Source organism: Monodelphis domestica, chromosome 1 (genome assembly GCF_027887165.1).
Source record: "Monodelphis domestica isolate mMonDom1 chromosome 1, mMonDom1.pri, whole genome shotgun sequence".
NCBI lineage: Eukaryota > Metazoa > Chordata > Mammalia > Didelphimorphia > Didelphidae > Monodelphis > Monodelphis domestica.
This window is the reverse complement of record NC_077227.1, coordinates 198,654,759-198,669,940: the sequence shown is the minus strand read 5'-3', so window position 1 is coordinate 198,669,940 and position 15,182 is coordinate 198,654,759. Positions and strand designations below refer to the sequence as shown.

General features: G+C 33.2%; 1 protein-coding gene across 2 annotated transcripts in view; it reads right to left on the bottom strand.

Moving 5' to 3' along the window:
• SPRED1 (sprouty related EVH1 domain containing 1) overlaps nucleotides 1–15,182 on the bottom strand; it is a 146,559-nt gene that overhangs the window by 77,185 nt on the left and 54,192 nt on the right. For both annotated transcript variants that reach the window (XM_007480021.3, XM_056810244.1), the window contains exon 2: nucleotides 8,379–8,556. In XM_007480021.3, the coding sequence (XP_007480083.1) occupies nucleotides 8,379–8,556 (178 nt within the window). The remainder of the gene's footprint in view (nucleotides 1–8,378; nucleotides 8,557–15,182) is intronic.

The following is a 15,182-nucleotide window of genomic DNA, read 5'->3' as shown; positions in this document are numbered from 1 at the left end:
TGAGCTCAAATCTTAAGTCTGTGACACTTACTCCAGATGGGATCTTGGGTAAGTTAACAATCTCCCAGAGCTCATTTCCTCATCTGTAAAATGAGGAAATCAGCTGGGAAAGATGGTCTATGGGGTTCCTTTCAGTTTTACATCTATGATAATACAAAGCTTAAAATAGTGGGTTGGGACCAAACTGGCAAGAGTCTCACACACCAAATTAAGGAGTTTGAATTTTTTCTTAGAGTCATGAGGTTTGGACAGGAGAATAACATAATTAAAATAACAACTATGGAAGATTAATCTAGCAGCAGTGTTTAGATGGATTAGTTTGAGGCGAATTTTAGGTGGCGATTAGAATTGAAATGATGTAAGTCATTATAAATGTAAGGTGGACAGGATTTGGTGACATGGACCCTGAGATGAGTTTCATGGCAAAAAAAAAAGAAGAAAAACAAGCTAAAGAAGTTGGGAGGGAAAAGGGGGGAAATGGTCTTAAATCAACCAGTTAAGTGAGAGGATTTATAAAAGGGGGATGGGGGGAGAATGTATGCAATGACAGTTTGTTAAGTAGACAGATAAAAAAAGAAATCAATGATTTAAGTGAAATTCTGAAATGAGGTAAAGGGGTAACAAAACAGAGCCTGTAAGAATTGGGTTGCATCAAAGGAGTTAAAGAAAAACTGACTGTAGGAGTCAAAAGTATTGATTCAAAAGAGAAAAGGGAACAACAACAACAAAGAACAAAACAACAAAACAACAACAAAAATGAACACAAAATCCAAAAGTAATACTAGAGAACAGAACTAGAAGGAAAACAGAAACCTAATTCTCATAACTTTAAATGAGAATGGATTAAGTATTCTAATAAAATTAAAGAGTGGCAGAATGCAAAGAAAACAAAACTTGACAATCTGTCGCTTAGAAGAAAAACATGTAAAAAGCAAACATATATGGAATAATCAAATTGACATGACAAAAAATGTTTTTACTAAGGGCCAGATAATCCTAAAAAGCAGTAACAACAAATCACCTCATTAGACAAAGCATGGAAAATAAACCAACATCAATCAATATATATATTATATATGTATATATATTATATAGAGAGAGTAACCATGGAAAATAAACCAACATCAATCAATACAAGACATATCCTCCAAGTGGTATATCCTCTAAATATACAAATGGAAAATTAACTGAATTGCAAAAAAAGATATAAATAGAACAACAGGAGATATAAAGTCTCTCAGAGTGAGACAAATCTAGCAAAAATTAAAAAAGGAAAATTAGAACTGAACTACTAATTATGTTTAAAGCTAAAAAACTTACGGTAATTTTTATCTGTAAATGCAAATAAATAAAACTATTTCTCAGCATCAGGAGGCATTAAAAAAAAACTGACCATGTTTTATAAAATAAAGATAGTACAAACAAATATAAAAAGCAGAAATACTAAACACATCTTTATAGAGAAAAAAAATGAATTCAAGGATCAAAGAAAAAGACAGAGCATTGATCATGAAATCTTAAAAAACAAAAAAGTCAAAAACAAAAAAAAAGAACAGTAATTATATGGGAAAATAATGATTAGATAACAGACCAAAATTTCTGAGTTGCAGCTAAAGCAATCCTCAGAGGAAAAATTACTTATCTTTATATATCAACAAAATAAAAAAATAAGATTAATGAACTGAATATACATTTAAAATTAGAAAGCAAACAGGGGAAAAAGAAGCTTGAATAAGCACAAAAAAGAGGAAATATTGAAAATTAGAGGAGAAAAAGATGAATCAGAAACAAAAATAGGCAATAAGACTAATAAAATTATGTTCTATTTATTTTAAAAGACTAAGAAAATTGATAAACCAACCAAAATAATTAAAAAGGTAAAATCAAAACAAAAAATTTTAATTTAATTTAATGAAAATTACTAGATTCTATTTATGCAGTTTTACACATGCCAACAAACTTTGAATATATGAAAAACAGCTGATTAACTTCAAAGATACAAAGTTCCCAAACTAAGAAAACATCAAATAGAGACCTTAAATGATTCACTCTCAGGAAAGAAAATAGAATTACAATGTAGAGAACTGCCAAAAGAAAAAACTCCTAGTGGATATGTATTTATAGGTGATTTCAATAAAATATTTACATTGCAATTAATAACTACACTGTACAGATTATTTTTAATTAAGGAAAAAACAAAATTACTCTTACCAAACTCTGTTTATGAGACACATAGGCCCAATACCCAAGATTCCCTTCCCCTAAAAAAATATGAATATCAGTTCAAAAAGATTTTTTAAATTCCATGAAAAAAAAAGGGCAATTTATTTTTTCTTTTAAATTATTATGGTTGTTAGATTTATATAAATGATCAAAAGGTGCTTCAATATTAAAAAACAATTAACATCATATTAAAAATAAAAATATCCACATTAATGTCAATAGATGCAGACAATCTTGTACTTTTTGAAAGCACAACACATTTATGCCACAAACCTTAAAAAGTATAAAATAAAAATTTGACCTAAATACAAAAGCAATTATTTTATATAATAAAGAAACACTAGAAATTTCGCCGTAAAAATAGGAAAATAACAAAAATCCCCCCACTCCCATTATTTGGCATAGATCTAGAAATGCTAACAAAAGCATCGAGGCAAGAAAAAGAAATCATAAGCATAAAGACAGTAAAAGTAAAGATAAAAAAACTATGCCTATACTTAGAAAATTCTAGGGAACCACCAAGAAACTAAACAAGATAATTAAGTGGACTGAGCAAAGTTGTAGGTTATAAAATAAAACTTCGACACTGAATAAAATTCCTAGATAGTGATAAGAAAATATAAAAGGCAACATAGAAATTCCATAAAAATGACAAAATACATAAAATATTTGAAAATCAATCTATCAAAGCATATTAAACATGAATAGATTCAATTATAAAATACTCCAAAAAGATATAAAGGTAAACTTAAATAGCTGGAGAAGCATTTAGGGCTCATCATGACTAGGCCATGCCAATATAATAAAAACTACAATACAAAGTACATTTACAAATGTAATACTATACCAATAAAATTAACAAAGAGTTATCTCACAGAGTTGGAAAAAATAATAACAAAGATCACTTAGAGTATCAAAGCATCTAAAAGAATGTCAGGGCAAATAGTTTTTTAAAGACAGTAGGGAAGGGAGACTAGTACTTCCAGACCTTAAACTGTAGTAAAAAGAAGGAAAAGTAGTCAATTGAAGAATCTAGACAAATAAAATGAATAGATCTATCATTTAAAAAATGTGAAAACCTAAATTACTTAGGAAAGAAATCCCTGTTTGATAAGAATTTCTGAGACAACTTGAAAGCAATCTGGCAAAAATTAGGTTTAGCTCAACATCTCAAACCAAATTCCACAACAAATTCAAAATGGATACTTGGTCTGCTTATTACAAATAATAAATTTCACAAGTAGATCATATAACTCTCCTAGATATAATAAGGAATTAATTCTTAACCAAATAAGGAAGAGATAATTACAAAAGATAAAAATATATAGTTTTGATTACATGAAACTAAAAAGGTTTTCCATGAACAAAACTGATATATCTAAAAATAGGAAGAGAAGCAGTCAAATGGGGGGAAATTTGTTTGTTTAAATATTGCTCATAGGGCCAGCTAGGTATTTAGAGAGCTGGGCCCGGAGACAGAAGGTCCTGAGTTCAAATGTGACCTCAAGATACTTTCTAACTGTGAGACCTTGAGCAAATAACTTAACTCCAATTGTCTAGCTCTTACCACTTTTCTGGGCTACAACTAATGTTCAGTATCAATTCTAAGATAGGAAGTAAGGGTTTAAATTTAAAAAAGGAAAAAAAGGAAAAAAAAGGTAAAGTAAGCAGAAGAACCAAGATAATAGTGCATAACAACTGGAATGGTGTAAAGATCAGGAACAAAACAAGTGAAATTAGATGTTGCTGTTTGGTTTAGTCCTATCTAATTCTTTGTGATCCCATTTGGAGTTTTCTTGGCAAAGATAGCAGAGTTGTTTTGCCATTTCCTTCTCCAACCCTTTTGATAGATGAGGAAACTGAGGCAAAAAAGGGTTAAATGAGTTGCCCACAGTTACAAAGCTATTAAGTGTCTGAGGTCAAATTTGAAAACAGGAGGATGAGTCCTAGGCCTGGCACCAAAATTAAATGTCTCAAAATTATAATGAATAAGCTTGCCCCCAAATGAGAGCTATGAGAAGAAACTTACTCCCTTCTTCCTTGGCTTCTTAATATAAGGGGGAAAGGGGTGTCATAAGTAAAGAAAATTGCATTATTCCAGAATTTCTGATGTATTGATAGATTTTTTTGCTTAATTTCCCAGAGCTCTATCCCACCTCTCCTACCCCTCACAACTCCACCATTCAGCAAATTCCTCCTGAAGTGGGTACTGGTGAAGAGTGAATGAGCAGGCCCAGCCCCAAAAAAGAGAGAGCATAGGAAGAAGAGTGACTCTCCTGGCCCCATACTCATATCATCTCACCTACTTGTATTTGAATTTTCTATCAACAAAACGAGTGGAATTTAACTAGGGAATCTCTAAAAACTCTTCTAGCTTCATTTGTGATTTCTTAAAACTTAATTTCCTTTTCCCCTATATGATAAGATGCATTAAAGATAAGAGAACATCTAGTTCAATCATGACAGTCATTCAATACTTGGATATCAAAAATCAAAGATTAAGTGAGTGTGAAATAACTTTTACTCAGAATTAAGCAGTCAAATGAAACAGCTAGGGATAATCTATTATTTTCAGACATCTGTGGAAAAACTGCAATGTAAAAATGACAACAGAACAGAATTAGAAACAAAAAAATTAGCCACCATTTATGTTTCTTCAAATTTTAAAGGCAAAAGAGACTAACTAAAAAAAAAAAATATATATATATATATACATATATATATATCCTACAATAGAAAACTATAACTATCTCCTTGTGAAAATATATTATGTCTTCATGGATCACTAGACTCATATTAATCCCTCAAATGAGTTTAGACAAAAAGTTAGTTGCTCAATAAGTACTGAGATCCTAAACTGAAAAATAATCATATAAGCCAAAGAGACACATGTAAAATAAGAATAATTCACACTTGTATATTGCCATAAAGTTTGTAAAGCAGGCTTCTCACAAAAAAAAAAAAAACAACTACCTGTTATTATCCCCTATTTGCAAATGAGAAAACTGAGGCTTAAGAACATTTGTGATTTTGTGAGAGTCAAATAATACCAACTGCTAGAATTGCAATATGAGTTTGAGGTCTCTAGGTCCAGTGGTCTTTCTACTATACCATCTTTGCTTCCCCATATCCTCAGATTTCTGCTAGCTTTCTGTATTTCCTTCTGATACCAAAACAGTAGGTAGTTTGTTACAGATACAGATTGTTGAGTCAAGAAGTCAATAAGGGGGGCAAGCTAGGTGGCTCAGTGGATTGAGTCAGGCTCAGAGACAGGAGATCTTGGGTTCAAATTTCCCCTCAGATACTTCCTAGCCCTGTGACCCTGGGCAAGTCACTTAAACTCTATTGCTTGGCCCTTACCACTCTTCTGCCTTGGAACCAATACACAGCGTTGATTCCAAGACAGAAGGTAAGGGTTTAATAGGAGGGGGGGGAAAGTCAAAAAGACCAAAGTTCAAATTCTAATTTATACATTTACTAACTATATGACCCTGATCAAGTTTGTTACCTCAATTTCTACAACTGCAAAATGAGAATAATAAAAACTCTCAGTGTTGTTCTGGGGACCAAAAGAAATGAATAATCTGTAAAAGCACTTACCATAGTGCCTAGCACATAGTAAATGTTATATAAATGTTTAGTCCTTTCTCCCACACAAAACTATAATGTTCACAATTGATCTTTACTTTTCTCACTAAATTCTACCCATCTCCTTCCTTTCTCCATTTCCTATTTCTGAGGATAGCCTCACCATTCTTCCAGTTACCCAGGCTCAAAACTAAATTATCTTTGCCTTTTCTCTTGCCTTCACACTACCACTCCACACAATGGTGAATGTTTTAGAAACTGAGTGCCCAAAATGCAACCCTCACACCACATGTAAAGCCCTGCCTTACCCCAGACAGGGAAGGGAGGAAGCACTCCCATTGGGCTGCTGGGCAGAGGGGCAAGTCATGCGAGAAATGTCCTCAGGAGCATGGAGAGGGAAGGGAGCAGTCCCCTAGGGCATGCATGCCATAGGTTCATCAACTCGGCTCTCCATGTTGTCCAGCCATATCCCATTTCTGTAAATTCCAGTCAACTACACCTGGAATATATTCATTTCCACATTTATTCCTGTTAAAAACTTTCCTCCACTCAAAGCACAATTCAGGGGCCATGTACTTCTTCAAATCTCCATTGATACCTCCAGCTAAAAGTATTCTCTCTAGATCTCTCCTTTGCAAGATATCTCTAAGTTCATTTCTTTGAAGGAAAATACTGGAAGTTTTTTGTCACACTATCTCAAATGCCTAACATTCTGTTAATTAATGTTTTTTTAATTGAATAAAGAACAATTTTAATTTCATAATACATATCAAGGATTTGTTTTTTAATAAATAATTAACCAACTTCTACAGAATATGTTAAGTTTAGCACAAATCTAACTTTACTTACTATACTACACTTCAACATCTGTATCTACAATGCTACATAATGATAAAGATTTTTAGAATTATTCTGAAGTACTGCAAAATGCTGAAATCAAAGAAATATTAAATAATTAACCTGTGTGATATATGGGGCAAATTCCCTTATTCTCTTTCAGAGGCAATATTTACAACATAAATTCATACAACTTTTTTGCCTTCCTCCCTCAGTCTACATAGGCTTATACAAACTTTATGGTTTTTGGTTTAAAAACATAAGCTAGGCAACTGCCTAACTGCTTAGTTAATTGATGTTCCCTAGACAGTGTGTACTGACAATATACAACAAATATACTGACAAGCTTTTCTCCTGGTTAGGGGAACTCCTTTTCTCTGTTCGCCTCAGCTCTGTTCTCTGTTCGCCTCAGCTCTGTTCTCTGTTGTCTTTCTAAACTACTATATCATTCTTATTCATTTATATCTTTCACTGACAGACCAATTTATTTCATATCAACAAATCTTAATTAAGTACCTAATATATGCAAGGCCTAATGCAGAGAAGTATAATAGACAGAATCAAAATTCTTTAAGAGCAGACTCAGAAGATCCAGGTTTACAATCTTATCTCTGCCAGTTTTGTGATTCTCAGAGCCCTAAGTAACTCTTAAAAGTGAATTGATGGGCTAGGAGGTCCTAGTTTCAAATTTGGCCAAAGACACTTCCTAGTTGTAACCTGGGCAAGTCACTTAAACCCAGTTGCTTAGCAGTGACCAATCTTTTGCTTTAGAACCAATCAGTAGTGATCCTAAGACAGAAAGTAAGGTTTAAAAAAAAAAATGAATTGATTTTTAATCATATCAACCTCTATCCTTATCAGAGGTCATGCATAATTCAACTAAGAATTACTTTTCAAACAGGTTTGCTTTTTGCCACTCTATTTCATGAGTCTGAAATTTTATAATACTGTGGTTACAATTTAATAGCACAGAAGGTAAGCATGTGAAAAATCCAAATGTTCTAGTTGGTTGGATAATGAAAGTTTGAAAATGAGTTCATTTATAACTTGAGTGTCTGGAACTCAAGAAGAAATTGTCTTGTAGAAAAATCATAAATTAACTGTTCTCAGGACAGTCCACAAAAGATGATTTAATCCAAAGTAGCTAAAGTATTGCGTATCTTCAAGGAAATCTAACAAAAATAATTACACTAAAATTCTAATGATAAAGTATTTTTTTGAATTATGAATGAATGCTTAACACAAAGAGAATTCATTAAAAGAGGCTAAGATTTAAGAGATCAGAACATTCTCAATGAAATTTTTTTTTGCAGATTCAAGGGTTTACATAAATTTGGTCCTTGTTCTTTGTTATACTTAATTTCAGTATAAAAGGCATAGTTTTCCTCTGCTTGGTACAAATTAATTTCTATGAAAATTTTTGTTTGGTTATGATTAGGATACTTTTTAAAGTTAGTAAATAGAATGATGAAAATTTTTTTCTAAGGTAAATAAGTAATAACAGAAAATATAGAGGAGTAGGGTTAAAAAAGATGCCCAAGTACATCTCTGAGGTAGCAGAATACTAAACAAAGTAAACTGAGCTATGAAGAGTAAAATATAAAAAAAGAAAGGAAAGAAGCAGACAATGGGAATTTCATCCCATTACTTGAAATAAATTATTCTGGAGAAGTCCGGCAAAATTATAGCATATAAAGTTATTACACATTTTAAATATATAAATTCATTACCGTTTTGTCCCTGAGTCGCTCTCCATGAATAATAAAGTCAGCCCAGCTGCCATTCTCTTCCTGATGAAGGACTTTAAAGACAGTGACGGAGCTTAGTCCACCCCCTCCGAGTGGTAACCATCCACCACTTGAGTCATCTCGGGTCATCACCACAGCTCGAACTCGTGCATAACTATTACTAAAATAGATGCAAAGAGTAGGAATTAGCTTTTCCGTAAACAAAAAAATAGCTGATCATTCAGACTTGTTTAAGAAATCCAAGACCATATTAGTTAATATAGTAGTTGTTAAATGTTTTCTGTTTTCAGGACAGTCAAAAGAAAGTAACCTATCTGAAAGAGGCCAGGAGGTACTGGAAAGATTTACCAACATTAAACTATTAAAACACTTTGGAGGGGGCAGATGGGTAGCTCGGTAGACTGAGAGCCAAGCCTAGAGATGGGAGGTCCTAGGTTCAAATCTGGCCTCAGACACTTCCCAGCTGTGTGACCCTGGGCAAGTCACTTAACCCCCATTGCCTAGCCCTTACCACTCTTCTGCCTTGGAACCAATACACAGTATTGATTCCAAGATGGAAGGTAAGGGTTAAAAAAAAAAACACTTTGGAAGACAAATTTCATACTAAATGTTTACTGAATTTGTTTTTTGATGCATTCTTCTTGAGTAGTTAAAGACTATTTGGTTGCCATGGAAAATGTATGGACTTAAAAAAAAAAACAAGAAATCATCAATCTACAACATCAGACTTCTCAATAATGTCTCTTCATGACTAACTAGTCATTTCTTTAAAATTCTTAATCATAACTTGTTAGCTTCTATCCGTTCATAATTAAACTATAAATGAAACACTAGAACAAGTCAGATTTCATTTTAAAGTAGCAAGGTCACTGTACATTCACCAGAAGTCTAAGTTCTTATTAATTATGTTATCTTGAACCAGTTACTCTAATCTCCTGGATTCATTTTCCTAACCTATGAAAATGGATAATAATTTGCACTATAATACATTACATATTTGAAGGAAGGTTGTAAAGATTAAATAAAAATGAAAGCAAATTTCTTTGGAATCATATAATGCAACAATGCATAAGTTTTATATTAATTAACTCTGGGATTTCATTATTATTATTATTATTTTATTAAAACCCTTACCTTCCATCTTGGAGTTAATACTGTGTATTGGTTCCAAGGCAGAAGGGTGGTAAGGGCTAGGCAATGGGGGTCAACTGACTTGCCCAGGGTCACACAGCTGGGAAGTGTCTGAGGCCAGATTTGACCTAGGACCCCTCGTCTCTAGGCCTGACTCTCAGTCCACTGAGGTACTCAGCTGTCCCCATAGGATTTCATTATTAATAATAACATTGTGACATGTTGTTATGCGGTTTTCTTCTCCACATCAAGACCATCAACTAATTTGTCACTTTGTCATTATACCTACTCCTAATTCACTTAATTTTATAAAATATAGTTCAATACATTGCATTACAGATTTGAGCCTGATGGAGCTCTAGAGACCTTTTTGTACGATATCATAACCCATCATAAATGGGAAACAAAGTTTTCTAAAAATGACCTGAAATGAATCAACATGCACTAAAAAAAGCCTCAGAAACATAATTTTGAATATGCGGAGGTTTTAGAGAAATCTTATTTCCAGGCTCAAAAGCTTGAAATTGCTAGAACTCTGGCATTCAGATAAGTGTGATATGACTATGATTTTCAAGATCTTACAAGGAAATTTTAAAGCTTAGCCCTTTTTAAAGTGTGAAAACTAGAAGAATGAAACAACTCAGAATAAGACCATCACATTTCTTTTTCCTTAGATTTTGTTTCTATTAAATATATTCATATTAAATATAAAACAAAAATATGGCAGAATTTCACCTATGGAATTGTTTAGGAGCCAAAGTAATGTAAATATGTGAAAATATGGATGATAGATTCATTCCCACACTGCCTTTCAGCTAAACATAATAATGAAACTTGGCATTTATATAACATTTTAAATGGTTAGACTATAATAATTCATTTGATATTCAAAATAACTGTGAGATAGGTACTAAGCATTACTTCAAGAAAGAAGGTGAAACCTTAGCTGGTCTATGAAGCAAACTAGAGATTTTATATAGAGGAACTGGAATATAGAGGGAATGCATTTCAGGCAAAAGGGATAACTTGTGTGATAGTGGAAAAAAAAAGGGAATAGAATCTCAAATACAAAAAACAATAAGCAGGCCAGGGTAACTAGAACAGAGACTGTATGAAAGGAAATAATATGAAATAAACCTGGCAAGAAAAGTCGGAACCAGATTGTGGAAGGTTTCAAAAGTCAAGTTGAGGACTGGATATCTTATTCTAGAGACAATTGGTAACCACTTGGGATTTTTATGAAGTTGGGGGGAAAGGGGAATTAAGATGTTTCGGAATTATCACACTTTCAGTTAGCCATGAATTCTAGGAAAAACAGGGAAACATGAAGGGGGCTGCCTCAGGATAAGAGCAGAAGCTGGGCACCTGACAGATGGAAGATAGAAGACAGACACACATACAGGTGGCCAGAAGTGTAGAAAAAAGCAAAGACCTCTCTCTGCACCAAAGCAGCCTGCATTAGTTCTGCTTTCACTGAGAAGGTTTGGGATAGGGTGGGAGTGGGAGGCCACAGAGCACTGAGCTGACAGACAGGAATGGGGAGAGAAAGTCAACTCAGTAAAGTTAACATAGGCACCCACTGGAGGGTCTTGAAATATATCCCCTCTATGGATAAGTAGAGGATGCAGTATGGTACTGTATAATAATGTACAATATACTTTAATATTACTGTATTAAATGTTGATTAATGTCTTAGTGTTTAATTTATTCAACTTTGATGTATGTATGTATGTATGTATGTATGCATGCATGTATGTACAAGAAAATCACTTTACAGGGTCAGCAGGCATTCGCTTATGTACAAGGTTTTAGACATCCATGGTAGATCTTGGAGCATCCCCTGGGGATATGGATTAATGTATAGACAAAACGAGCTATATACAGGATACATAAGAAAAAAATTAAAAGAAGGTACTAGAATTAAAAGGAGTTGGGAAAGGTTTTCCCTATAAGGTGGTATTTTAGTTGCCACTTAAAGGAAGCTAAGGAAGTCAGTAGGCATAGCTAAGGAAGGGAGACCATTCCAGGCATGGAAAGTAGCCAGAGAAAATAGCTTGGAGCCAAAAGTTTTGATCCTGGAATTGCCAGGAAGCCAGTGTCACTAGATTGAAGATTATGTGGTGAGGAATAAGGTTTAAAGAGATGAGAAAGGTAGAAGAAATGAAACCAATAAACATTTATTAAAGTGCCTCACCTGTATCAACACTATGCTAAGTATGAGAGGCTATTCTATAAATAAATCATAATGGAAGAAAAAAAGTCAATACAGAACCAATTTCTTAACATTAACTTGGATCACAATTTCCATTGTATGAAACAAATGAAAATTTCCTGTTTCCTCATCTGCAAAATGAAGGAGCTGAACTAGATGATCTCTAAGATCATACAGCAGTAAGTCTGTGACTATCACCTGGTATCTCAGCTTATGTTTTTGTACAATCTGTGTGCTACTTTTCTAGTCTATATACACATTACTGGTCCAATGAGAGTAGTCCATTGGATATTTCCCATCTCTTGCCTCTATACCTTTTTCACTGGCTAGCTCTCATGCCTGGAATTCTATCTCTCAACCTCTTGGAATACAGTTTCCTTTAAGACTCAGCTTAAATACCACCTTCTAAAGAAGGCACTTTCCTGGTAGTACCATCTTCCCATAAAATATAGCCTCGTGTCTATTACACAGACACAGACACACAAACAAGAGAGAGAGAGCGAGAGAGCGAGAGAGAGAGAGAGAGAGAGAGAGAGAGAGAGAGAGAGAGAGAAAGTTAGTTAGTTATGTACCAGTTCTCTCCTGTTAGAATGTAAGCTTTTTTAAGGAAGGGGCTATTTCTTTTGTTGTCTATATCTTAAACAACTCTTTCTAAGAAAAAGAAATTGAACAAGTCATTAATGAATTCCCTGAAGAAAAAAAAAACCATGGCAATATGGATTCACAAATGAATTCTACCTAAAAACAAAACAAAACAAAATAACAAAATTAAGTGAATTCTACCAAACATTTAAATTATAATTAATTCCAATAGTTATCCATTCCACATTGTGTGATTAGGGGTATGGTGCTCCAGCAATCTGGAAAACCCATATACAAGTTTTTGGTTCTCCCTTAGTACCAGAGAAGAAGTTAGAATTTTTTCTTGTTCTTTCATGGAGTGTCTATATTACTCTATTGTTTTTCTAAAAAATTTCTGAGTCATCTATAGTTCCCACAAGACTCCCCCCCCCCCCCCCCAGCTCTCACTTTATTTCTTATGCTGACCTGCAATACAGAGAAAACAGGACAGGGAAAGTCAAGATGTGGAAAGGACAACTATTATAAACCACCTGGAAAAACAGCTGAGGAAGGAACTCTACCAAATTCCTTTTGTGACACAAATATAGTGTTGTTACCTAAACTAGGAAGAGAAAATAGAAAGAAAACTATAGACCAATCTCCCTAACAAACATTAATGCAATAATTTTAAATAAAATACTAGCAAGGAAAATACAACAATATATCCCAAGGATCATACAGTATCACCAAGTGGGTCTTATAGCAGGAATGGGTCAATATTAGGAAAACCATCAGCAAAACTGAATATAGCAATGACAAAACCAACAGAAGCCATATATTATCTAGATAGATGCAGGAAAAGCTTTTAACAAAATTCAACACCCATTCCTATTTTTAAAAACTAGAGAACACTGGAATACATGGAACATTCCTCAAAATGATAAATTGCATCTATCTAAAAACATTAGAAAGCTTTATCTGCAATGGGGGATAAACCAGAAGTGCTCCCAATAAAATCAGGGTGAAGTGAGAATGCCTATGAGAATGCCTATCACAACTATTCAATATTGTACTAGAAATGCTAGCTAGAACAATAGAAGAATAGATTGAAGGAATAAGAATAAACAATGAGGAGATAAAGCTATTACCCTTCACAGATATAATTTTATACTAAGAATACTAGAAAATCAACTAAAAATTTTATTGAAACAATTAACTGTAGCAAAGTTGCAGGATATAAAATAAACCAACATAAATCTGTATCTTCAGTGCCCAGATAGCACAGTGCCTGCCACAAAGAAGGTACACATAAATGTTTGCTGATTGCCTCAGTCCTGCACTTTAAAGACTTTAGACTGTAAAATTAGATCCAAAACATCACTAACAATTTAATTATCCTCTTCTGTATATTGTACCAATTTATGCTCACCAGAGTTTTCAACAAGGAAAGTGTACCTTTTTTTACTTGTAATATTTAAAGTCCAACATTTGTTTGGCAGATGTGTACAAGAAGCAACTGACAAAGAACTTTAGATTGATTTTCAAACTATTTACAGCCCATGAAAGAGCAATCTCTTAATTTGGGTTACATATTCCTAAATGCATTACCTTAATACAGTCTATTTATCATTTTTCTGCCTACTCTCCATCTCATAAAAAAAGTCTAGGAATTCATTCCTATTTGTTTGAATTTTTTTGGCTAAAAGGGTTTAGTGTCGTCTTCAAATCTGTAGATATTATGAATACCTTCTTCAAATTATTTATAAAAAAATTAACTAAAATGGTTTTTGAGCACTTATAGAGAATAGTTAGGGAATACAGCTATTTTAAATAGGAGACATGACTACTGTTATTTTCCCTTTTCCTTTAAGAATTTTTAAAATACCTGCAAATTGTTACCTGTCCTAAAGAGTCTTGTTGCCATGATAAAATTTCTAAAGAATTTCATGGTAACACAATTAGAAAAAAATTATCCCTATAAAAAGGAATGTTAATGACTGAAATCTAAATAAATTTATTATTTTACATTATATTACCTATAATATATATATATATATATGCATATAATATAAATAAAATAAATTACTAATTCTCTCTTGGGTACATTTTGATCTATGAATTTAAAAGAAATCTTGTATATTATGCAGGCATGATTTCTCTTTAAGGAAAGTATATTATCTCTCTTCCAAAGGTTATATTATTGATATAAGTACACATTAAATCCAATCCTTAATTATAGATTTCACTAGCTACTAATCATAGAAGACTAGTGATCTAAAGATCCTAGGGTCACCCTTAGATCCTTTCTTTTGAATAAGAATTATATTGGCAATCTAGGAGTACTCCAACAAAATTAACACTAGGTTTGCCATTTCAACTTCAAATTCCACCTATGGATTTCATAAAACTTGCACTTTCTTTGTGGCATAGATCCATTTAGTAGTCTGGCAAAACCTATGGGACTCTTTCTCAGACTAATGTTTTTTAAAATGCATAGCACATTTAAAATCCTAGGTAGGATTACAAGGGAAATCAATTAATACCAAGATGTAGATTTTAAATTTGTCTTTAACCCACTTTTTAAAAAATGCTAATATTTTCTATTGCCAAACCTCAGCCCTGGATTATTTCCACCATCTTCATCCTCTACTCCTATTCTTCAGATGCTGAACCCAGCTGAAAAGGATATCTCACATTGTGGTCTATTAGATAAATTACAAATTCATGTTACCCAACCCTTTGACAAGGCCCTCACTTTATCAAGGCAGAATTTTAATTCCTCCTTTATGGATTCCCTATCTCACTCTCCATAAAAGCTATTTCAAATCTCCTCTTCTCTAAAGTCTCCAACACCTCCTCTTCTCCTTATTCCCCCCCTAAAT